The sequence below is a fragment of the Takifugu rubripes genome, chromosome 18 (genome assembly GCF_901000725.2).
Source record: "Takifugu rubripes chromosome 18, fTakRub1.2, whole genome shotgun sequence".
Taxonomy (NCBI): domain Eukaryota; kingdom Metazoa; phylum Chordata; class Actinopteri; order Tetraodontiformes; family Tetraodontidae; genus Takifugu; species Takifugu rubripes.
Window position 1 is genome coordinate 7,909,291 of NC_042302.1, and position 24,086 is coordinate 7,933,376.

General features: G+C 49.6%; 2 protein-coding genes across 4 annotated transcripts; both read right to left on the reverse strand.

The window, feature by feature from the left end:
• Positions 1-721: 721 nt before the first annotated feature.
• ahcyl2b (adenosylhomocysteinase like 2b) lies at positions 722-19,083 on the reverse strand. Its single transcript, XM_003972938.3, has 17 exons — positions 18,604-19,083; positions 8,540-8,648; positions 6,363-6,506; positions 6,163-6,263; positions 5,981-6,083; positions 5,760-5,854; positions 5,562-5,668; positions 5,283-5,399; positions 5,129-5,192; positions 4,940-5,028; positions 4,795-4,865; positions 4,360-4,454; positions 3,901-3,999; positions 3,615-3,683; positions 3,462-3,540; positions 2,964-3,084; positions 722-2,562 (listed from the first exon to the last, which is right to left on the reverse strand). Exons 1-17 carry the CDS (start codon positions 19,066-19,068, stop codon positions 2,556-2,558), a joined length of 1,935 nt encoding a protein of 644 aa, XP_003972987.2. The 5' UTR covers positions 19,069-19,083; the 3' UTR covers positions 722-2,555.
• Positions 19,084-19,702: 619 nt separating this feature from the next.
• Positions 19,703-23,919, reverse strand: tmem209 (transmembrane protein 209). 3 transcript variants are annotated; one of them, XM_029825478.1, is made up of 15 exons: positions 23,815-23,919; positions 23,373-23,523; positions 23,206-23,264; positions 22,968-23,099; positions 22,665-22,894; positions 22,348-22,552; positions 22,089-22,264; positions 21,934-22,005; positions 21,764-21,860; positions 21,496-21,621; positions 21,322-21,419; positions 20,778-20,915; positions 20,586-20,740; positions 20,297-20,370; positions 19,703-20,223 (listed from the first exon to the last, which is right to left on the reverse strand). In XM_029825478.1, exons 2-14 carry the CDS (start codon positions 23,510-23,512, stop codon positions 20,325-20,327), a joined length of 1,674 nt encoding a protein of 557 aa, XP_029681338.1. In that variant the 5' UTR covers positions 23,513-23,523; positions 23,815-23,919; the 3' UTR covers positions 19,703-20,223; positions 20,297-20,324. The 3 variants fall into 3 exon arrangements, with proteins under 3 accessions (XP_029681338.1, XP_011611792.1, XP_003972986.1); XM_011613490.2 differs by having other exon boundaries at positions 20,586-20,683; positions 20,801-20,915; positions 23,826-23,918; XM_003972937.3 differs by having other exon boundaries at positions 20,586-20,683; positions 20,801-20,915; positions 23,815-23,918.
• Positions 23,920-24,086: the final 167 nt, after the last annotated feature.

Genomic DNA, 24,086 nt, shown 5'->3' on the forward strand with positions numbered 1-24,086 from the left:
GACTTTAATGTCGGAGAGTCAATACAGAGGAAGTGTGTTAATATTAAAGGTTAATCTCAGATATTATCTCTGGTAAATATTGGCTAAAAAGCTCGTCCCTCTGTGTCCGAATGTCACATTCCTTCGTCAGTTTGAGCACAATGTTTAAGCGCTTTTAAATTTGAAGTTTTATTGAATCCATTTTTAAAGTGATAAACTTTATTTAGCACCACAGGCCGACCAACTTGCTCAAGCCTCTTGTTGGCTTTACTTTTATTTTTGATTTCCATTATACAAAAGCCAGTTATACAGCGCCACTTTTCCCCCTTTGCCAAATATTTAATTAGCATTTCCACGAGGTCACTGCCGCCGTTCCCATCACCCGTAGTTCCCCAGGCACCCTCCCTTCGGAGGAATTTGTTTACATGGAGATTTAAATGTATGTTCCACACACAAACAGGAAACCACTTAAGCTAACACAATTAGGAGACGTGGGCACCAGTCGTGATCACATCACCCTCCTCTGGGGTGACTGAAAGGACCCAAATGTGGCTGAAATCAGGAATCGTGCGGTCATTGTAACACTGGCTGCTCTGCAACAACGGTAATAAAGTCGATCATGGACGCACGGGGACGTGACCAGTGTGATGGAGCTCAACAGCTGAGGTGTGACCCCCCCCACCCGGGGTCGCCCTGCCTCCCCCAACACACACACACACGTAAAGATAAGACACTCAGGGGGTTACAATTTTTACATCTTTATTAAGATTACAGGTGTTTTAAATTATTGCTCATCTACAATTATCACTTGTAATATTTATAACATAGGGTATTTTTCTTTATTAGTCAACTTAAAATGTGAGAAGTTTGCCAGTTTGAGGATTTACAACAATAAATACAGGAGTCCGTTTTACCTTCCTATACGTTTAAAAGTTTGTCATATCTGTATATAGTGTGTATATACATATACGATGCTGGTGTCATCCCGCGCCCTCCCGTGTGGTTTACATCAGCTGACAAAATAAAGCAAAACGCTTTCTTCCCCAACGCACCCGTGGCCCCTACAAAATAAGAGCTTTGTACCGACACAGACTTTTAGAAGAACACACGCACACACCTCACACACACACACACACACACACACACACACACACACACAAAGATAAAGAGGCCATTACATCACAAGACAGAATCTGAACATGAGGAAATGTTTGACATCATAGGAGCTGGGACACAGTGTAGGTTCTCGCCAGGAAATGGTCACATGGGTTCGAGGTGGCGCGATGACCTCGAAACGGTGAAATTTAACAGAAAGGGGGCAGGAAATAAGATCATAAATGCTTTGTGTCATGTCAGAGGTGAGGAGGGGGGGGGGGTTGGAGGGCATGATGATGGGCGAGCTGGGAATGGGTTTGGGTCAGGATGGACGTGATGGAGATGGGATCAGAGCCCAGCAGAGCGTCGGCGGGATGTTTTATCAGCACCGGACTTTTCAGGGGACATGATTGAAATCTGCTGCACATTTGGCATCTCGGAATATGAGCAGTCACAGTATTCAAAGGGGGGGGGGGGGGGGTTAAACGTTACATTGATCACACTTATTTTAATTGCTTGAATTCATGACGACGAACTATTAGACGGCGCAGGAGAGGAGAAAGATAGAAAAGAATCTTCATTTGGATATAAATATCTACATATAAAGCAGCCCCACGGCCCTGATCCGACAACCTGCATCGCTTCTAATAAAGTGGAGTTGTTGTTAAAGGGAAATTAAAAAGGTTAGCTTTGACGAGCTTCGCTTTTCACTGTGGAAGCCGAGGACGAAGCGGCGAACGAGAGTTCAGGTGGAAGAACCGTCCGTACTGTTCTATACGTTAAAGGAAAAAACACTGATCCCCAGGAGAACATGTTCAAAAGTAGGTTTAAAAAGGAAGGAATCTCACTGAAAATCATCTAGAGGTGATATGATTGGACCCTGAGATCCTGCCTAACCCCGCCCCCAGCGTAAACCCCGCCCCCCCAGCGTTACGCAAGAGACGAAACAAAATCAGTAGAAAAGAGAAGCGAGAACAACAAAAAAAAGGACAGAAAACAAAAATCAGTCACTGAATCTTCAAAATAAAAAGGTCCTCTTCATTCACGCTGATTTTTAATCAATTTTTATATGGTATATATATATATATATATATATATATCTTATATCATCCATACTCTCATCTTTTATAGTTAAACAATAAAATATCTGCGACACGAAGGGAAGATGGCGGACTCACAACTCGACGCACAAATGGGCGTGTGAATAGATGATGGCGTGATGAGTATAAGGAAGTAGCGCATCTGCCGCACGAAGAGGTGGAGGAGCTAGCTAACGGCAGAGACGGACTGAATGTTATCTTCACAGATGCTGATCCTGATTAAATAAAACATCTGCCACAAGCGCAGGAAAAGACACGCCCCTTCCTCCCCCTCAGGCTCCTCCCCTTTCCCCGGGAACATAAAGCAGGTGTTGCCCTTCTTCACCCCCTCCTCCTCTGTAATGCTGTGCCATTCACGGAGTAAGTTCGTCCTCTGTCCGATTAATACCTGAGGAGGAGGGAACAGAAAGCAGAGAAGCATCTCAACCAATCGCGTCTTCAGGATTAAACTAATGAGCCAAAAAAAATAAAAATAAATAAAAATCGGTCATTTCTGTGTTTTTCGGGAGGAATTTGAACGCGCGGCAGATTAATCTGGCAGCACGGCAGCGCCGTGGCTGCGTGTGGGTGTGTGTTGTCAAAACACCGTTACCGAGGCTGCTGCAGTGTTCTAACGAGGAATTTAAAGCCGTGGTTGTCAACACAGGCCCACAAGGACCCCAGAATCCAGCCAGGTTTTCAGCCCCCATCCAACTTCCCTTCGGTCACAAGCCCGGTTGGCGGGAAAACCCTGGGTGGACTCTGGGCTTTGACGGACTGGGTTGATGACCGACCTTATTCTTTACGTACCTGTAGTAATTTGGCTTAAAGGGCCCGTTCTTGTTCAAGCCCAGATACTTGGCCTGCTCGTCGGAGAGCTCTGTGAGATGAGCGTCGAACGTTGGGAGATGTAGGCTGGCTACATACTCATCTGGGGGGGGGAGGGGGGGGGGGAGGAAGAGCGCATTAGCACCATTCGGCTGGGTTTCATTTATCATTTATACGAGGGGGAATAATCAGGATGCGGGTGCTTCATCTGTCTTCAGCTTCCTCCTCACGTCTGCCCGCTGAGACGGCAGCAGCCTACTGCCGACGCCGTGACCCACATTTGGCTCTCTGCTGCTCCTCAGCGTGCACGTGAGGCTTATTCTAGTGGGAGTGGTGCCCAGAGACAACCGCAAACTGAACAGATGAGGCTGCCTCCGTTGGTCCGAACCAACGCGGCCTCCAGGCGAACGAGAGGAAAACAAACACTCTACTCACTTCCTGTTTAGTGGCGTCTTAATTTTCCCCGATTAGAAATCTTACCCATCTTCTTGGGCAGCAGGTAAACATCCTGTTTGTAGCGTCCCTCCGGGGCGTTGTAGAGCTCTATCAGGGCCAGCGCCTGGACAAAAACACGAGTGAGGGCTTGTTTTGAGGCTAGCGATGGCGGCGGGACGGGAGCCGAGCCACCCGTACCTGAGTGGTGGCGGTGATGGAGAGCACAAACGTGGGCACCGTGGAGCAGCTGAGGTTGAGCAGGCGACCCTGGGGACCAGAGAATGTGGAAGGAGGACGATTTCAATCGGACGGAAAACAGAAATAACTCAAAACAGACAACTTCCTGTTTCGTAACACGGCTTTAATTTAGCTAGCTTCACATTTGACATTTCCCAGATCCGGTTCATTAGATATATAGATAGTCAAAGTTTCCGTGTAAATAAACAACAGAAGATGCACAGTGTGTGTGTGTGTGTGTGTGTACCTCAGCCAGCAGCACTATCCTCTTGCCATCGGGCCAGATGACGTGGTCCACCTGAGAGCGCACCCTCTCCCACGTTAGCTCGGGCGTCCGCAGGCTTGCCTGCAGCATATGAACAACATTATGAGCGGCCTTTTGTCTGCGCTGGGTTTTTTTTTAACCCCACTTAGTTCCGCGGGGGTTTAGCTTCCACACCACCGTCATCCTCTCTGAGTCAGCGTTGGGCCTTTTCCCCCCCCAATCTAAAAGGAAGACGCAGCCTCCTCTCGCGCCTTCCTTCCGTCCTCTAGCGCTCATTTAGACGAATGTAGCAAAAACAAAGCTATTTTTGGTAAAACCTCCTAACGCTCGGTTGCTATCAGCTCTGCTGTGCCTTCACTTGTGCCTCTCTGCGCGTCCCGCCGTGGATTTATCTAGAAGGTCTATTGTTGCCAGTGTGGCGTGTGCACGTGGGCGACTGACCACGTCGATCTCGGTGTTGGAGTGGCCCATGTTGCAGACGATGCAGCCGTTCTTCATGCGGTCCAGGTTCTCTCTCACCACCACGTTCTTGTTGCCTGGCGGAGACATTAAAGAAAGAAACTTAAAAGGAAAAACGGAGAAAGATTGATGAGTCGGCAGAAACGATCAAACGGATTAAAGTGGGGGGGCATCACAGATGTCTATGACCCTCCAAACAGGCTGTTTACAACCCTGCATTTAATCACTGTCGCAGTTCATCAAGTCCAACTCCCCTCGTTTGTACATCAGAAACTCTTTTCTCCCGTTTTCCCCATGTTTCAGTGAACGCATCGCGGTGGAAATCTTGTTACATTCTGGCGGCTTTTAAGAAATCCTGTCCATAAACGCTCCCTTTAACTCTGAGGTCGACCGGCTGAAGGAATCCACTGGACTGACCTGTGCAGGTGATGACGATGTCCACTTGCCTGATGACTTCGTTCAGTTTCACCAGCCTGAAGCCGTCCATGCTGGACAGGACAGAGGGGACAAAGAGCGTCAGAGGACCGTCCAACCCCCCCGACGCCCTCAGAAAGAGTCTTACCAGGCCTGCAAGGCACAGATGGGGTCGATCTCTGTCACGTAGACGATGGAGCCCATCGCTTTAAGGGCGGCGCAGCAGCCTTTCCCCACCTGAGCGTGACAGAAAAATGTCCCCATAAGAATACAATCTATTTCATATGCGTAACTAGAGCACCAGTTCATAAAGACAAGACAAAAATGTCCGCTCTACCTCTCCATATCCACACACCACCACTTGTTTGCCTCCAAACATGACGTCAGTGGTCCTCTTCAGGCTGCAGGTAGAGTCAGTTTATTATGCAAAACGTGCATGCGTCGATTTCTGACCATCGTTTTTCTGTTACTGTTGGACGGCGGGTTCCTACCCATCTAAGATGGACTCCCTGCAGCAGTAGAGGTTGTCAAATTTCTGTTTGGTCACAGAGTCGTTGACGTTCATGGCGGGAACGCTCAGCTTACCCGCTTTGGACAGCTGGTACAACCTTCAACACACATTAAAGCAACACTCACGTACTGTGGATGTGTGCCTTTCCCTCAAGGCCCGTACTCACACTCGCCACTAGGGGGAGCTCTAGCACCAGCGTGCGAGTGTTTCAGAGACAGAACTGGGTTCTGGAAATAGGATTTCTGGTTCGCAACCTCACCTGTGAACTCCAGTAACACTTTCCTCCACGATGCCCTTGATCTTCTTGAACATGTTGGGGTACTTTTTATAGATCCAGTGGGTCAGGTCGCCGCCGTCATCCAAGATCTGATTGAGTGGAATGGAGGTCAGGAATGAAGAGCCACGGAAAACACGACAGAGGGGATTTTTTTTTCTGGAAAGATAAGACTGTGGGTACCATGTTGGGCTGCCAGCCTTCCACGTTGACACACCGATCGATGCACCACCAGAAGTCGTCTTCGGATTCGCCCTTCCACGCAAACACGCTGAACCCTGGAAGACGACAGAGGCTGTTTTAAGCACAGCGAGACCTGAAACTGCACCGCGAGGGAGGAAAACGGCAGGATGCACACACACACACACACACACACACACACACACACACACACACACTCTCACCTCCCTCTGCCAGAGCCGCTGCCACTTCATTCTGGGTGGAGTAGATGTTGCAGGCCGCCCATCGGCACTGAGCCCCCAGAGCCGACAGGGTCTCCATCAGCACCTGACAGGAGCAGAAGGACCGACTGAGCTGGGCCAGGAAGAGCAGCGATCCCGGTTTGCACGCGTTTGTTCTCACTCACTGCAGTCTGCGCCGTGATGTGGGTGCAGCCCACCACTTTGGCGCCGGCGAGCGGCTTCTCCCCCTGGGCTCGCTTCCTCAGGGCCATCAGAGCCGGCATCTCTGAGGGGGGTGGGAAGAGCAGCCGGGTCGGTGGAAAAGGAAGCTTATTTAATCAAACTTTGGTTCTGGTGGGCCGGCCATTAGGGAGCCCCGCGTTACCTTGCTCCGCGATCTCGATTTCCCGGCGTCCGAAGTCGGCCTGCTTGATGTTTTTGATGCAGAAGTCGCCGTTGCCCTTGGAGTTCTTCTGCTGTTTGTCCCGAGGGGACGTCTCGTCGTCGGAGCTGTCCGTGTAAGACGCGGCTGAAACATTTATTGAGACGTGAAGCATCACAAGGGGGGGGCTCGTGAAACCTTTCCCTTCCTACAGTAGGTGAAAGGAAACACCTGCCGGCTTTTGAGCCTCACCCGGAAGTCAGACGAGGCAAAAGCAGGGGGGGGGGGGGTTCCGAATAATGCATGCTGTGGTGGAGGATGTGGGACTTTATTAGTGAACCACAAGAATACATTAGTCCCCGCCCCCCCAATCCACACAATGATTTTATGTCCTCATCACAGCAGCATCATAAATAGAGCAAAGGCCCCCCCTGGTGTGTAGAAATGATGTCGTCACACTTAAAATACCTCCAAATAAAACGATCTCCACAGGAATTTAAATGTTAAAAAGGACGCTGGAATTTTCTTAATAAAAACACAGATGGACACAAATGGGATGGATTCGTGAAATCTGTCGAAAAAACGCCTTTTTGAAGACGCACCTGCGAAATAAGAGCCGACTGGCGTATTAGCATAGCATAAGAACAGGGGGACACCAGGATCTCTGATGTTTCACCTTAATTATCCCCAGTTTTGGATATAATTTGATCAAATTACCGGCCAATCAAAGCTTCTCTCTGAAATTCCTGCTCATGTGACTTTGGGCTACAAGTTTAGCCCGACAGGTTGGATCATAAAAACCTGGCAGATATAAACAGTGTTGCCCTCAGCGAGATGATAATAGACCCCCCCCCCCCCCCCCCCAGCCTCAGCGTACAAATACAAGCGTGGTCCTTGATAAGAGCTTCGCCACAAAGCCCGACCTCCCCCCCGCCTTGGAAAACGGTACAAGATGCTTGAGGATGGCTGTTCGGCACTGTAGCGGTCCGAAGGTGAAAGAACAGGCTGTGATGTACCAGGAGGGAAAAGGATTTAGAAAAAACCCTAAAAACTCGGTAATAATCCAAGAGTGTCTTTTTAAATCTCCCATGTGGAGAATCAGTGGGGTCGTGTGTGACGGCACATTCACTGAAGGATACTTGATTATTTATTCATGTTCCTTTTTTTAGATATATCCCCTGAAGGGGCATGAAATGTCATTAAAGCTGTAAATACAGGTGATATCTGTATATAAATATGGAAATGAGATGAGTTCATCTGTCTTCTCAAATATTAACCTGTATTTAGTTTCCCTTTATGTTGAATCTAAACAATCTGGCCAAAGGTGCCGACGAGGCGTTGAAACACGTCCTGTGGCAGCAATCAAAGCAATTCGAATCAGGCTGATGACAGAATTATGTAAAGTGATGAAGGGAACTGGAGAGGAGGAGGGGGGGGGGGGTCAAAACAGCTGCACGAGGTTCAGCGAGCGGCGCCAACACGTTTCACCTCACGTGCTTCTGCCGCTAACATGTACGACGCTAATAAGACGGACAAAAGGGAGCAGGGAGGGAAAATGTGACGGCCCTGAGCCGGAGAGGAAGGTTTCTGGGTGGTGGGGAGACTGAACGAGCCCAGAGCTGGTTTCAGGAGAGGGGGGCGAGGAAAACCGAGCTACGAACGCAGGACCGGTCTCAGCGTAGCTTCCTGTCGCACTAGCTAAAAAGCCCCTTCGCGTTTGAATGACTTCAAAAAAGAGAGATTAACCTCGTTTATGTGATTTCCTACCACTAGAAAGCTATTAGCGTTTTTAAAAACCCCGTCCAGGGCGGCGTTTTTCAGCCGCCCACTAATACCCGACGTCCATTTGTCCATCTGCTGTCCATCTGTGTCTCCATCATAATGTCCCGCTAACGATAACAGAGGCCAGATTACGCCGTCGCGTTCACGGCGTCCTAGAAAAGGAGCTGAGAATTAACAGTTACAGGCAGCAGTAATTCAGACTCTCTAATCAACGCCAGCGCACGTTCAAAGGATCCCCAGTCGCCCCCCCCCCCATATCAGCTACTTCTCTTACACAAGTGAGCCAGCTTTTACTATTCAAGGTGACCGGCGTTCTTTATCTCCGAGGCCGTAAAAGCGATAATGGAACGGCTTAATATGTCGCCATGGCGACGGCTTGCGAAACCAGGGGTGTTTACCTGAGCTGTAGCTGTCTGTGGAGGACTGGGAGATGGAGCGGGACAGGGAGCGCCGGCCGATCTTGGAGGGGCGCTTGTTGAACTCCTGTTTCTGGTCGGCGAACTGGATCTGCGGGCGACAGGACGACCCAAAACTGGTAACTTTGACCCAAGATCAAAACTGGTCAAGCGGCAACAGCAGGACGACAACAGAGGCCTCTGGGTTATATTGTGCAGGTCTTGTTGCCGACTCTCACAGGAAGTTCACTGTACGGCACAGGACATCCAGGTCATCATCACCAGGTGTCTTATACCCCCCCCCCACACACATCGCCCATTCCAGAATTCTGCTCTCACACTTCACTGACCCGGTCATTTATTAACTTTCGCCCCTCATCTGTAAACAGCAAAAAGGAGCATCAGCTCGTTTCAGGTGTGGTCAGAACCGGTTCCTGGTGAGAATTGGACCCAGATCCACCCCCCCCTCCCTTTAGTGCCTCCCCATTCCCATGGATTAGGTTTCATGATTTGCTGCTTAGCGACTAGCTTGAGGCATAATGCTAATTATCCACAGATGTTCGACTGCTCGGTACCCACAGCGTGAACAAGTCCGACCAAATAAAAAGGCGGCGCGAGCGGCAGCAGAAACGGGACAGCGGCGTCCTTTGTGCTTGAACGAGGCGGCGTGGAGCCGCATCGCCGCCATTTGCCTCGAATAGAGAATTTACCGCCCAAATACCCAGAGCTTGAAACCAAATCAACCCGCTGGTGAACGCACGTCAAGATAGCTTGACAAAAATAACTCCAAGGTCACGAGGTCGTGGAAATCAGTGGATGTCGCTTTAAATAACGGCGCGCACGGCAGAATTACAACCGTTTCAGCCGTTGTAGGAGGTGAATAGTCAGCCTGTGTGCTGGATTGAGGTCTCACTGAAAGGGTTTAAGGGCTCAGGTTTTTAGTGGCGGACTGAGCGGCATTTTGGGGATACGGGCCAGGATTTTGGGGCAAGATTACCGCGGGTTTGCTTCGGAACAGCAGGTCCTGCCAGAGGAAACACGGGTTTCTTTATCATCGTGCAAAGCACCATTTTTCCACCTGTTCATCGGTTATTAACACGAATACTGATGATGTCGTTTAGCGAGTGCAACAGTCCGGACAAACAAGCCAAAGTTGCCTGTGTTGAATGAAATTTCTGGTTGCACGGTAGCGTGACGCTCCGGAGAGGCGAGCAGGGCAGTGAGGACTATAGATGTTAGAGAGGCTCACATGACTCAGACGCTGCCCTTCTGGGAAAAAAAAACCCAAACGCGCGGCCTCCGATCAACCTTCCGAACACGTCATCGCGCTTCAGATTGTTTAAACCATGACGGGATTGTTTTCTTTCGTTGCCGTATACTTAAAAAGCAGGAGGAATATACCGAGGTAAACAATGGGCTATTTCTGTGTCTTGAAGCAACAACAGAAACCTAGCCTTCAGGGGTCAGGGGTCACGCTCGTTCCCACATCCATCTCCTCTTTCTACAGCAGCAGGACAAATAAGGTCTACTTTCTCTGTCCTTCAAACCTCACAATATACTTGCCAACAAAATGGTTGCTTATTAACTGGGAGGGAAACGACATGTGAATAATAAATGCTAACTCAATAAAGGCACATTAAGGGCCTCATCTAAGTAGCCCCCTAGTGGCCAGAGTGCAGATTTACTGCGTCCCCGTATAACCTCGTTTCAATAACGTCGTCAACAGTAAAAAAGAACTAGTAAGAACACTTTTGACGCCACAGTCATGAAAACGTGTCCTATATTTGTGTAACATCTGACCTTTTCCATCACCGTAAGAGAAACTATAATCACAGCGAGTCTCCTTTCAGCTGGGATTGTTTTAGGTGTAGAAGATTCTTCAACATGCGTTCCGCACCTGTGACAGAGGCAACATGATCTTGATCAGCGGTGGGGAAGGGGGGGGGGGGGGGCAGAGACCTTTGGGACAGTGGGCCTCTCTTCAGCTGTCAGCTGAAGCCACATGCAGACAACACGGGACAGCTCTGGGTGAACACAACCACCGCGGACATCTTTCCATGTTACGGGGCTCTGCCAGCTCCTGCTAACACAAGAGCAGCGGAGCGCCATCCTGCTGCCCCCCCCCCCCCCGCATCTCTCCTGGTATCCACTCCACATTCCTGACAGCGCTCCGGGAGACACGGTCCTCGCGACAGCGCGTCAGGATGAAGAATCTGCTGCGAGCTGCAGACACCACCGACCGGTTGGAGTCGTTTTAGTGTTGGGAGTTTATTCGGCGAACGCAGCTAAAGCTCGTCTAACCCTACGAGGCCAACGCAAACAGCCATTAAGAGCAGCAGTGCTGACAAGACCGACAGCGTCAGCAAAAACAACCGCCCGCGTTCGCTGTTAAGAGCGTCTTCTGCTCGCGTTCCCTCATTTGCACGCTTCGACGGAGCGATCGGCTCCTTGCAAATTAGACGGAAGGGTGGCAGAACAGGTCACCGCTAACTTGTGAAGTAAATAAGAGCCATTTGGCCACGTTTTCGCACGTCGATGGTAAAATTCGGACCGGGAGACGCGTTTCTCGGAAATAAATGAGAAATATCTCAGAAGAACCAAGGACGTCAGATGGGAGGGAGAGAGGAGGAGGAGCGCCGAAGGACAAAGATTAGAGTTCTCGTAATCTGTCACGTAAATTCACACCAAGTCCAGTCAGTCACGTAAAGCGGCGAATGTGTCACTTTTCAAGCCGGACTGACGACCGTCTGGTGTAAACGGTTCCCCTTCGGAGAAAATGCTGATGTCGTGGAAAAGGTCGGAAACTGCAGCTGACGTCAGCAAAGTCTCCTCGTTTCAAACCCGTCTTCCTTTTGTTTAGCACAATAAATAACAGCACAAGCTAAATGTGGCGGCGTGGTTCAGTGTTTTTACTGGCAGCTATTGAATTCTGATAATAGAGCCACTATTTGGACCACAAACTAGACGTCATTAGGACAGTTCTGGTAATTTTATGCTAAGCTAAAAGGGGAATGTAACACTGACCAATGTGCTAAATAACATGTTGCAGGTCAGGTGAGACCTGTGCAACGGTCCTCTGGGAAAGGGAGGCAGGAAGCGCCTCCTCTTGGGATCAATGGGAAACGGGCCGTTTGTTCCTCCCCAACGCCGCGCTCCTCTGGGAGAACCTGTCCATCGTAACCCGAGCCGAGCGTTCAAAGAACTCGCACGGGATGACCGCACGTGTCCGACCTGAGCGAGTCTGACCCGCAGGAACGGGAACACAAAGGAATAGTCCAAAATGCTCCACTCAGCACAATCGACGGGCGACGTACGGCGCCTCCGTGACCTTTCCTGCGTCCTCGGCGTCCCGTCGGCGGTAGAATTACGACATCTTTGTCCAACGGGCTCCATTATTACGTGCGACTGCAGCAATGAGCCGGGCCATTATGAAGATGAAAGCGTCCCCAGCAACAATTCCATACGTTGAGCCGCGTCCCAAACAGCAGCAGAGGTCTTTGTTCAGTCGCCCTCTCAGCCAACATGACGCAGCCGTCTCCTTTCATCCAAGTCACCCCCCCCCCCACCCCCCCGAGACGCCGCTCTTCACACAACGTGACAAACTGAGGCGAAGCACAGTTCATTATGCGGCTCCATTTAGGAAGGCCTTGGGAGGCGCATCGAGGGAGCTGTGGACAATTCGGGGCATTTTCAGCAGCTATTCCCGGTTCATCTTTGTTGGCTCGGAGAAAAACAAAAATAGGCCGCTATTGCGCAAGCTTGATCAAACGCCATCCCGGCCGGCCGGGGACGCCGTGGCCTCGGATTCAACTTGCACAGACGTGGATGAGGAATGCAACGTGTGGCGTCTGTGGAACATCTGTGTTACTGTCGCACGCCATAACGACCGTACTGACTGGCAGGTTCCCTGATGGTTCCTGTCGCATTCATGGTAAAGATGTGGGGGTAGGAGGGACGTATGTGGTTGCCACGTCGACTCAGCACACTTCCTGTCACCTCAACGGCCCAGCTAACACTTGCTAGCGGCAAAGTCCAAGACGAGCAGTGTTGGGACGCCAATAACGTCGGCCCAGACGGCAAAATCGGGCCGATTTGAACGCGGTTTTGCTTCCTGCTCCGGTCCGACAGTGAACCTCGGGGACGGCGTGTAGAACGACACGAGGGGACGCGTTTCCGTCCAAATTTAATTTGAGTTTGACGAGCGCGTGTGACAAAAATCAAGATCCCCTACAGAGCCCGATACCACACACGCTCGGGGATAACCTGGAGCAGCCAGGGTACAATTAGTCTCCTCGCATCCGACGGCAACCAACAGCAGAGGGGAATAGTGCACGGAAACGACCAACAGGCGTCGCTTGGTGTGTGTGTGTGTGTGTGTGTGTGTGTAACACTACCCTGCGGCTGACTGTGATGCAAGAACGAGTCCTGGTGATTTATATACACAGACAAGTGCTCAGACTCTAAACAACAACGCGCGCACACACACACACACACACACAAACAAACACACACACACACACACTCGTAGTCACGAGTCAAATGTGCTTACACACCCGGCCGTTACCGGCGTGCACGCTTGGCAGTTACAGGGCCCACACGCGATTACTGGCGGCTGAACGCGAGCCCACACGCGACACGTATACGTCGCCAGAGGAGTCGCGCCAACAGACGTCAGCAGAGTCAGCAAGGCCACATGGGGGGGGGGGACGCGATATGGAGAAGACGTGAGGATTCTCCGTTTGTGTGTCGTGGAGGGGTTTGGTTTAAAATCCCGATTTACCGCCGATTTCCGAGTATTTTTGATCGCTCCGGCGGTGCAAGAGTGTAACCGAGGTGTGGACATTTATGAGGAACCTTAGCCGCCCCCCCGACCTGCTTATCTGGTCGGAGAGAAGCCAGAAACAAATTCTATGAGAAGAAAACGGGCAATTAATTAGGGAGCTTTGTGACAGATTAAACTCTACCCGCGAGGTGGGGGGGTGGGGGGGGCCGACTTACTGGGGGCTTTCTCAGACCTTTTTTTTTTTTAAACCCCTTCTTGTTCACAGGCTTTTCCCCTCTCATCTGCCACTAAAGGGCCAAAACTTCAGGTTCTGAACGTCATTCAAGGACCTCAAGATTGTTGGAAACGCGAATCAGAATTCTTCGTATTATCTGTTACACACACACACGCACACACACACATACACGCGCGCACACACACACACACACACACACACACACACACACACTGCCCTCTGATTACGCAACAAGGTCTTGCTGCCTGTGTGGCCCAAACTAGGGCAAAGTTGGAGCCAATAGGCTTTGTAATCATTAATGGTGATCAAATCCACTCCGGCCAGAAGCCGAGCGATTGTTACATTGATCCGGGAGTTTCAAACCCGACGTCGTTTCAGCGGCTGATACGGACGGATCAACAACGGTGTGGCTTTTATGGGAATTAAATGGCAAGCTGTCACTGGCCACTATACATCCATACGCATCCGTCTACGCCTGCGTCAAAACACGCCTTTGGTTTTGAACCCGACGGCCCGGAAGGTTCTAAATCCTTCTACTGTACTGAAAAGCAAATGGAGCATTAGTGTTAGTTGTTAAGCTTAAACCGTAAATTCTTCTATAGGCTCAAAAGCCAAAGACCTTTAAATTTTCCATTTCAACTGGTCAGCTGCACCCTGCGGATGGGGTATAATTAAATATCAAAAGGGAGGCGCTGGTCTCTTCCTGATTAAACCTATTATGGGGACAATAATCTACAATTAATTAGATATGTGGAGCAACTCTTTATCAGGGCTGTTCAGAAGAGAATTCCCAGCCCGAGAGGCTTCGTGTTGGCAGAAATCCAACGTGATTAGTTCATTTCTGAAGATGTCCATCATCCATTTCATGAGAAGGCATATTAATGATTCACAGAAAGTTAGCTCCCAACCCAGAGTTCCCCGAGCTCCTCTCCATGATTTCGAGCCTCTTTTCAGCTTAAAGCATTGACTTAACAGCTTTACAGTTTAGGTCGACTGTAAACACCGGTATCAGGGGGGCTTTGCTCCTGCTAAGCTAAGTAAAAATGGCCGACAAGGTTAGCAACCTGCAGGTGAAACGTTGCTGCATTCCGTTACAAGTTGAATATTTCCCTCCTTTACTGACCAGCTAGTTAAAAAGGTGAACATACGATTAAAAAAAGTGTTATAATTTACATTTTAGAGCTGCGCTCCTCGTATATCCCTCTGAGAACGTCTGCTAGTAGCTACCAGGGGTTTGTATTGGTTTGGAAGGGGGGCACGGGCCGCGTGTGTGTGTGTGTGTGTGAGCGTCCTTTTGTGACGCAGCACTTCTGAACACAACACAGACCTTTTGTTCAATGCGGTATTGCATTCCTCGTCTTCCTGCTTGATCCGATCGGCGCTACAACCCTCTGCCAATTCTAACGTGACATCAACACACACTCACTCGCTTGTTCGGGGGGGGGGGGGGAACTAAAACGAACGGTTTAAAATTTCCCTACGCTGCCGTGACAACCGGGGACAGTTATTTTTCTTCCCCATTCTTCTCGCTTTGGCCGTCCCAAGAACCTGAGCCCTGCGAAGCCCCTTCGGACGGCCGCTTGTAACCCGATGAGCCGGAAACGGCGCAGTGACGGGGCAGGAAGTGACTTGTGCGCGGGGAGACGCGGCTGCGTTTGGGCGCACAGGTGATTCTCCTCCTCCTCGGCCGGTATTAAAAACATCCGCGCAGATTTAATGCCAAGCCGACCTTAATTAACGGCCGTCCCGAAACGCAGCGATGATGACCGCAACACTGCCTAGCTAAATGAATTTCCCTGACATTTGGGATATTGCGTTAGCATTCAAAGGTTGGTTTATTTCAACACAATTCATCAATGATAATATCACCCTCGCGCTCCATATCGACTCAGCGTGCGCGCTCTCCAACACCCAAGCTTTTAATTATAACCCTAATAAATGATAAAATCGTCCTCGTTACACAAAGAGATACTTGATTTCCACCGTTTTATTGTGCTTGTAACATCACTCTGCGCCGGAGTCGCCGCTAGATTAAAGTCAGAACAGCGAGAGGTCGTCTAGCAACCAGTAGGTGAGAGGAAACCAAACTGGTCCGAGGTCTAAAGGCGGCGACGGAACCGGTTGAGGTGTGGAGGTGCGGGGGATTTACCCTGGAGGCTGACGCAGACGCCGTCGGCGGCCGCCCGTCACGTAACGAGCATGAGGTGAGTCAACCTGTCTGAAATAGAGGAGTGACGCAGCAAAGCAGATGTTAGCGTGCGCTCATCTGAGTAAACGGGAAAAAAAAATATCTGGAGAATCAGCAGAGGTCATTAAAAAGGCTGATAACCCGCTAAGTGCAGCTAAAAGCAAAGCCGGACCAATATACTCCCCCCCCCCCCCCCCCCCGTGGTTGTGTAGCAGAGGTGGTAAGGTTTAAATCCCAACCCTGCCCGGGCACCTCGAAGGGCTCCCGACCCCCCCCAGGGACGCCGACATTTACAAAAAGTGAGAGGACCCTGAAGCCCACAGCTCAACACAATTTAATCCAGATCAGTCGGGAGAATTCTCACTTCTCAAAGGGGCGACGGAACCATTCGAAGGTTAAACGAAAACACAACAAAGTAAATGTTGGATAAAGGCAATTTAACACATGAGCACGCTGAACTGAAGGGAAATTATTTAATGACGGGTCTGCGCGCGGACAGCTGTTAAAGCTCCCCGAGGACAGATGTCCTCGTGATGCATGAATACTACTGCACGCTTAATCATTAACAACACCCCCCCCACCCCCCCCCGTCGAACCAAGCAGCTTTAAATAAGCGCAACGTAATTAGGAAAAGTATAATCTTATCTCATCTCGCGGCGCGGCGACAGAAACACGCCGTTTACCGTCCCGCTTCCGGCCGCGTCGCATGGTCGAGCCGCTGATGCCACTTAACCTTGCAGATGACCTCTGCTAAGGGGGGGGAGGGGGGTTTGACCACGATCCATCGTGTCCCTTTATGGGTAACAGATGAACGCTCGAAATCGAGCCGTGGCGCCCGCGATTATTGTTTTACAGACCCGGCGAGGACCGGCTGGGACAGGATTTTTTGACTCCAATGTAAGTGGACGTGAATCCCGGGGGGGGGGGGGGGGGCACGTGACTACAGCCGGACCAGCTCAGCCCCAGAGGTGACTCAGAAACGAGAAGACGTGAGGAGAGATGGGCCGATGCCTTTTCCCTCCTTCCCAAACGCCCACATCAGCCAGGTTAACCTCTCGATGGGCTTCTTACCTCCGCGCCCAGCACCGCCCGCAAGAGGCGGTTGTTTACATCGGCGAGACCACCGACGAAGCCACAAACGCACAAACACTCAGGGGCCGCAGTTGATAAGACGGCCGATATCCAAAAACAGGAAGGAGGAGCGCAAAAAGTTCGGGTCTTCTGATGGTTTGAGCCCGATTAACCCGGCATGATACCAGGAACTCCAGCTTTAGTTTGTGGTGACGCAACCCGACGCCCGGGCAGCGGCGTTTGGGCTGGAAACGTCCGACTTTTAGCATCGTCCCGGACGAGCTGCAGAGCTCAACGTCCCCCCATGAGAACTCACTGCTTCTGCAAACTGGAGATATTAGAAATCACGGTCCTCACGGAGCCCCCACGCTTGCAGACCCACCTTAAAGAAAAAGAAAAAAGGTCCGGGCCTTTTAATCCCTTCGTGTGGCGACGTGGATTAAAAGCTAACCCAACGGTCACACTTTTACTGCCCACGTTGGAAGACACGCTGTCGTCATATAGATCTATAATGCTGCGTCCACCGAGATCCACCCGCCCCCCCCCACGTTCCATAAATAGACCAGGAGTAACCTTTTACGGCACACGTGTGGGTTATATAAAGTATACATTTAAAAGAATGAGATTTCTTCCCCAGGGTATTTACACGTATGTTATTATTGTGTTGAACGTGGGTAAAAAGGCCACTTTGGTTCAACACAGCTGTGAGATCAGCACTTTTTCGTACCCGGGCTAAAAGGTGGGTCGAGAGTTTCCCAGGTCTCAACATCAACGTTGCTGCCCAGCAGGTCCGGTCCCCCCCCTCCCCCCCGGGGAAAATCGGATTTCCGCCCCATACCTTCAAAGTGGAATTGATTTACTTTGTGTTAATTGCCAGTGGGAGAGCAGTAAACTTTACCGCGGCGGATTTGTCAGAGCAATTTACAGGAAGTCAATGATTCATTCTTACTCAAAGAGAAAAAAAACCATTTGTCAGTCTGGCCACTTCTGATAACATGTATTTTAAGTGACTGCATTATTATTCACGGCACATAATAACAGATTTCAGAAACTAAGCTGTAATTTTGGAATCAGGTGAGGCTTGAGGAAATCGGGCGACGGGAAAGCTGGGGTCAAAGGTCACAGACTGTCCGAGTTTGGACGCACACCCCCAGATGACACCAGTCAAAGAAAACCCGTGTTAAAGATTTACTGTGCGAGATTCGGAGGTTAAGGACATTTGTCCTCAACCCCAACGCTGCCGAAGCTCCAAATACTGCAGCTTTATCTCGTCTTGAATCTCGGCTTTTAACTCAAAACAAACCCGGTCGCACCGTCTGGTAGCAGCCTAATGTCGGACCACGTGTCCCACGACTCCGGTTGGCGAAGACTCCCGCTAAAGTTCGCCAGAATAAACTTCACTTCTGACCTCCAGAGCGTGTGGACCGACACAAACGCTGCATCGGACCGTGTCAAAACGAAAAGCTGACCCTTGATCACCAAGAAGGAGCCGCTCCATAAACTTCTGCCAACAGTTGGACGTTTTAATCAAACAGCCGCGTTTATCACGCGGTGACGTAGCTGTGAATAAAAGTGCTTTTTTGAATATAAAGAACGCGTTGGCCGTTGATGACCCTCTCTGCGGCGTTTGTGGCACCAAACCCCGGTTTAAAATGCGTCAGTGCGGGCGCCCGGACCAGCTAGCCTGTTAGCATCGCCGCACAATGAAGGCTCCCCGAGCCGTGTGCTACGTGGTGGTCCGATAACATGGACGGCGCGGCAGCCGCGGACGTCCGCGTCGCCTCACCCACCTTCTTCATCCGCGGGGCTTCGGCGACAGTGCCGTCGCGGTTGACGAAAGCCTCCCCGCCGTTCTGCTGCGGGTCCGGACGCTTCATAGCCGACCCCTGCGGCATCTTCACGGGGTTCGGAGTCAGCAAGCCCAGGCTGCTCTCCCCGGCTTTCGCGGAGGATTCCGCTATGGGGGAAGAGGCAGCGGACGAACTGGCCTCGCTCCTGGCCAGGCTCTTTCCCTCAGAGGTCGGGGTCACCGGGGAGCCCACCGGTGCATCTTTGCCAGTAAGGACGTCTTTGAGTTCGACCTCTGCCATTTTCGCTGCCACAACCTGGACTGACATCGCTGCAGTTTCACAAAGTCCTTTTTCCAACACAAATAGCGAGTCGAGCGGATGTGAGCTGAGGGGGCGAGGTGCATTGTGGTCTTCGTAGTTTCCGGGAATGTTTGAGTCGCGCTCTCCAGCTTCAACCAGCGACATCGAGGGTGGGCTTTTGGTGGCAGCTTCCGAAATGTCATTCAGCGCGAGAGGAAATGGCAAATTTACTACTTTTTAATGTCAAATTGAGCAGACGGATTTCGGCAATTGACATATGGACTCCATCTCCCTTCAGGAAACGCTCAATATTATAGGCATTAGGGGAAATGATGTTTGTAAGAAGAGGACGCGACTAAACTACACAAATACAATTCGCACCCGATTAGGTGATTCCCCCCCCCTAAAAAATTGCTCTTCCGTGTAATTTTATATATGCGACTGCTTGGATCGATGGGTTTACTTTCTGTTTTAGAGCATTTTCTTTTCACCGCACCGAGACTTCAGAAGGACACATTGTAACAACAGGACGTTAACACTGGCCCGCAAGATTATCTCCTGGTGGACTTCTTCCATTCAGATCCTTAGAGAAACAGTGCGGCACACGGCTGCAGATACTGCACCGCATCCTGCAGCAGATTGTGGTCAATTCATGTTGAACTACGACGCCCCCAAGCGGACGTCTGTTGTAATAAACCAAGATCCATCCAGTCGGCTTATTTAACACATTTATTTTCAACTGCATTTTAAAAATGCCAACTTTAAGAAAAAAAAAGAAAAGAAACAGAGGCCACCAATGCTGGGTTCACTTGCAGTCTGAGCCCTTTAGTTTATTTCTATCACAAATCAAACAAATAGACATTACATGTTGCGGTACAGCCTCACAACGGACGTCTGTGCCAAGACCGATTGTATTGTTTCTCCTAACAAATGCATTGTTTCCTTTCAAGCGTGCCAAAGGCAGCAGTCACTCATAAAAGTACAGATATAAAAACCAAACCAGATGAAGTTCTCACATGCTGCATTTGCATTCAAGGTCAGACAAACCTGAGGTATATTCTATACAAGGCTGCCGTGTTGGTATCAAGTTAGAAAACAAAACATTTAAAAAATACTGTTGCCCGAAACCAAGAAAACGTCCGATTTCGATCTCTGACGCGCAGCGCCGCTTTGCATTGTGTCGCTGAACTTCTCCCCCAAACTGTGCACTCGACCAGCAGGGCCGCAGAAATCCACTCAGGTTTAGGTCACTTGTGAAAGACCAAGGATCATTCAAAGATCCACAGGATGTTCACACCAGAGAGGCCGAGGTTCACTCTCCTGTGGAAGGGATGAGCCGCAGTGTAAGGTACGTTCGTTTTCCCTGGATCACGTTGGTGCCGCCGATACTCACCCCAGCATCCCCGACTCCTTGGTCTTGATCACATACAGGAACATGAGGATTGTGTGGAACAGGTTATTCCTGCCCTATAACACAAAGCAATGTTAGAGTTAGATAATCTGGTTCTGCCCTTCCGGGACTAAAGAAAGTTGCTTTGAACTTAAATTTATATGGCTCTTCTAAAATAGCAGCATTGCCGGGGTCTAAAATAAGACCACCGCGAGAGGAATCTAGCCTGAGATGATCGTACGTCAGCAGGGATAAAATAAGAGCGGTTATGTAAAAGAGAAAAGCAAAGCACCTTGGGTAGATTGTAGCTGTGTCCTTGGTAGATGAGATGGTAGTGAGGAGGAGTGGTGCTGCTTTGACAGATGCAGAACAGGTTCTCCTTGGTAACATCTGCGGTGGTTCGTACAAAACAGGGCACAGTGCCTTAAATACTGCCACACGGCATCTTGGCGTGACCAAAGTCGCGCTGGGAAATCCAGCTTCCCGCCACCTCTTGCTGATACCCACCAGGTTTGTCTTGGGTGTGACTGAAGTGCTGTGCCGTAAAGGTCTTCCCATCCGGGTACTTTGGGTGTGGAGGAAGTCTTGAGTCCAGGTATGTGCAGAACACGTGCATGATGATCTGGAGATACCAAATATAAATCACCCGTATTGAACTGATTTATTTCATGGTCCGATTCAAGGTCCTTTTTTAAAGCTTTCCCGATACCGTTAGCTGTTGTAATCCAGTAATTTCACTTATTTATTAGCCAAACTGTCGCAAACACCCACATTTAAAGCACCCTTACAACCTCCGTGAACCAACAGATGATGACCTAATTGCTACTGGGCCACGTTATATTATATATATATATACTGTATATATATATATATATATATATATATATATATATATACACGATATTTACGAATGAAATCCTAATTTTCATGGGGTACCGGAAGAGACCACTGACCGAACATCCCCGGAACAACTGAAAAGAACAGATTTTTGGATGTCGTGTGTGTTTGCACGATGAGAGGAGACTCACGGCGCAGTCAGTGGGGAGGTCCGTGTCCCACTTCCTGTTCTTCAGATCACCGCCGCCGTTCCAGCGAAAGGAGCTCATGCATCCGCTGTGGGCCAGCTCTGAAAGAATACACCCAAAAAGGCCTTAAAACCACGTTCCAGCAGAATATATCACCCTGCTGTGTGTTCCCAGTACCCTTAATGCGATCTACCAGGTACTCCTGGTTGGGAGTGACGTCCAGATACTGGACGATAGAGTTCAGCGTCGGGATGGACGAGGCTTTCATCACTGCTGCCTGTTTCAGGCTGCTTATGCTGGCCTCTGGTGGATAAAGAATGACATTGGAGAATCTTTTCTTTTTTCCCAGTATATAGGAAAATAACGCCATAAACAAAAAGACTTAATAGATAAAACTCACCTGCGCTATAATTCTACAAGACGCAAATATAAAGCAACATTTTACCTCCAATCTGGAGCTCGGGGCTGCCCATCCTCCTGAGCTGGCTGTTGACAGAGTCCATTTCTTTGACCAAAGGGTCCAAAATGGTGTCACTGATCCACTTTTAGAATAAAAACAACCGTGTTTTTCCACTGTTTTTGAAAAATAAATGAAAATCTGTGGCGAACACTTACATTTCTGAGCTTCGCTGTCCAGCAATCAACGTAATCCACGATGGGACGGCTGGTTGTGACCCTGGCCCACACCTACAAATCAGAGCAATAGAGACGAGCCATACACTTTCTGCTCTCATGCGGATGCTAAACCAACACCCAGCGCACGCTCTGACCTCCTCTGCAGCCTGTTTGGAGCCCAGGTCAGTTTCATCCTTGTGGGCAGACGGGGCCTGAGAGCGACAGGCTGGCTGGTACGAGAACTTCCTCAGACTCTGGGCATAGTCTCCCATCGAACGGTTGTAATTCCAAAACGTTGGGCTGTGGGCTGGAGACACGGACTCAGGGCTCCCTACATAGAGAAAGAATTTCACTCTGTTATTTTACAGCACAGGAAGTGAGATCAAACGCATTGCTGCTATCAAAACACAGTACCGAGCTGGCTGCGGTGACTTTTCTCCTCTTCTGTGCGAAGGAACCTCTCCAGGATTTTCAGATCCTCCATACAGTCCTCCTTGCTTCCAGGGGAGCTCAACACTGAAGGGGACGTGCGATATCTGGCTCTCAAACTGGAGCCTTCTGCTGGTCCAATGCTGCTGGGGTAGGGGGAGGTACCAGGGGATGGACTGTAGTTCAGCACCTGGACAACAGAGGACAGAGGAAAAGAAACTATTTTATCGGCATGTTCAGGTAGATGCTGAAAGACTTCAGAGGAGAATTATTTATTAGGCAGACTGAAGGTGTGGACACACCTTTCCAAAGGCCACAGTTTGGGAAAAAGCTGTTCCCGCGCTGTTCGGGGTTGAAGGGTTGTTGAGAGAGGGACTGTACCCAGGGACACAGCTCGGAGAGAACTTGGGACTCGTACTGGCTGTCCGCGAGGGGCTGAAACTCAGCACACTCTGGCCCTGCAGAGGAGATAGCTGGGCTGGAACTGGAGACTCCTTTTTCTCTGTTTTTTGGGGTGGAGAGGCCTGAATACCTACAAGGGAACATACAAAGTTTAGTGCAGTTTAGTGGGATGTGCAAACTATTTGGGGGACAGAAATGCTCACCTGTGTTTCTCAGACCGAGAAGACGGTGCTGCTCTGGGCTTAGAGCTATCGTGGAAGGAGCCATAGTGTATTTGAAATATTTCCAAAAGTCAAAAACAGCGTTCAGGCTAAACAGAGTTGCCAACACCAGCTCTGTGGAAGGGAAGACAGAGAAAAACTTATAAATCATGTTTATAGAACTATATATTAGATTTGTCACTTTCTCTTCAAAAAATATCCTCAATGAAATGGAACTTACCAATATACCATATAGGCCAGTAGGTGATATTATAATATCGACTTAACAGTTTTCCCGACCTAAGGAAAGGGCAGAAAGTCATATTTTTAATGGACAATAAACAATGAGATGGACTACTGCGTTAGTCCTATAGCACTGGGCACAATCCTGGTTTTGCATAAACTTACATCTCGGTGTAGATCATTCCAGCCAAAGAGACGTTGAGCACAGCCCAGGCCAGAACCACCTGGCGAGCCTGTTCCTCCCTCCTCATCCTCAGTGCCTTATCTATCATACTGGGTACCCCCTCCCTCGATGGAGTCGTCATTGTTTATCAGACTGTCAAAGGCAGAAAAAACAACCCCTTAAACACATGACGGCACGCCAACCTCCCTTATTTCTAATTGCAAGTTTCGAGGAAACACTGAAAAAGTAAGAAATCAGAAGGAAGCAGGACATGTGCACTTCAGCTAGCAAACAACTATTAGCTAACCGTTAGCTTTGGTTAGCATTTGTAAACAAACGAATAGCAGCATGCATTATGTTTCATTTTTAGGATGTAAAGATGACAATGCGAAACACACGAATGCAAAACACAAAACAAAGGAGCAAAAGATGTGCGAGGCGCACCTAAATCATACCACGCTAAAGCGAATGACAACTGCGCGCCGCGGCGCATAGTTCGGATCGCAACCGGAAATGTTACTTTACTTCCGGTGGAATCGAGGGCGGCTTGAACCGTTTATTTATTTAAAACTTTTTCGTGTTCTTATTTTATTTATTTGAATAGCAGTTTCAAATGAAACAAATTAAAATCTATCAGAAGCACAGGGAGGATTTTGTTAAGAACATGTTTATGGCCAGTAAAGATCGTTCTTCTTCTACGCTTATGGTAAACCGAT

Bases quoted from the DNA above. Each gene is read 5' to 3' on its own strand.
- ahcyl2b (XM_003972938.3), bottom strand. From the start codon at position 19,068: ATGTCGCTGGTTGAAGCTGGAGAGCGCGACTCAAACATTCCCGGAAAC. The intron at 8,649-18,603 runs GTGGGTGAGGCG...TGTCGCCCGCAG, and splicing joins AAGCCCCGCGGATGAAGAAG to ATCCAGTTCGCCGACCAGAA. The intron at 4,866-4,939 runs GTAAGACTCTTT...TGTCCTGTCCAG, and splicing joins ATCTGTGCCTTGCAGGCCTG to CATGGACGGCTTCAGGCTGG.
- tmem209 (XM_029825478.1), bottom strand. From the start codon at position 23,512: ATGACGACTCCATCGAGGGAGGGGGTACCCAGTATGATAGATAAGGCA. The intron at 23,100-23,205 runs GTAAGTTCCATT...TCCCTTCCACAG, and splicing joins CTGGCCTATATGGTATATTG to AGCTGGTGTTGGCAACTCTG. The intron at 20,741-20,777 runs GGAAGCTGGATT...TTGGTCACGCCA, and splicing joins GGTATCAGCAAGAGGTGGCG to AGATGCCGTGTGGCAGTATT.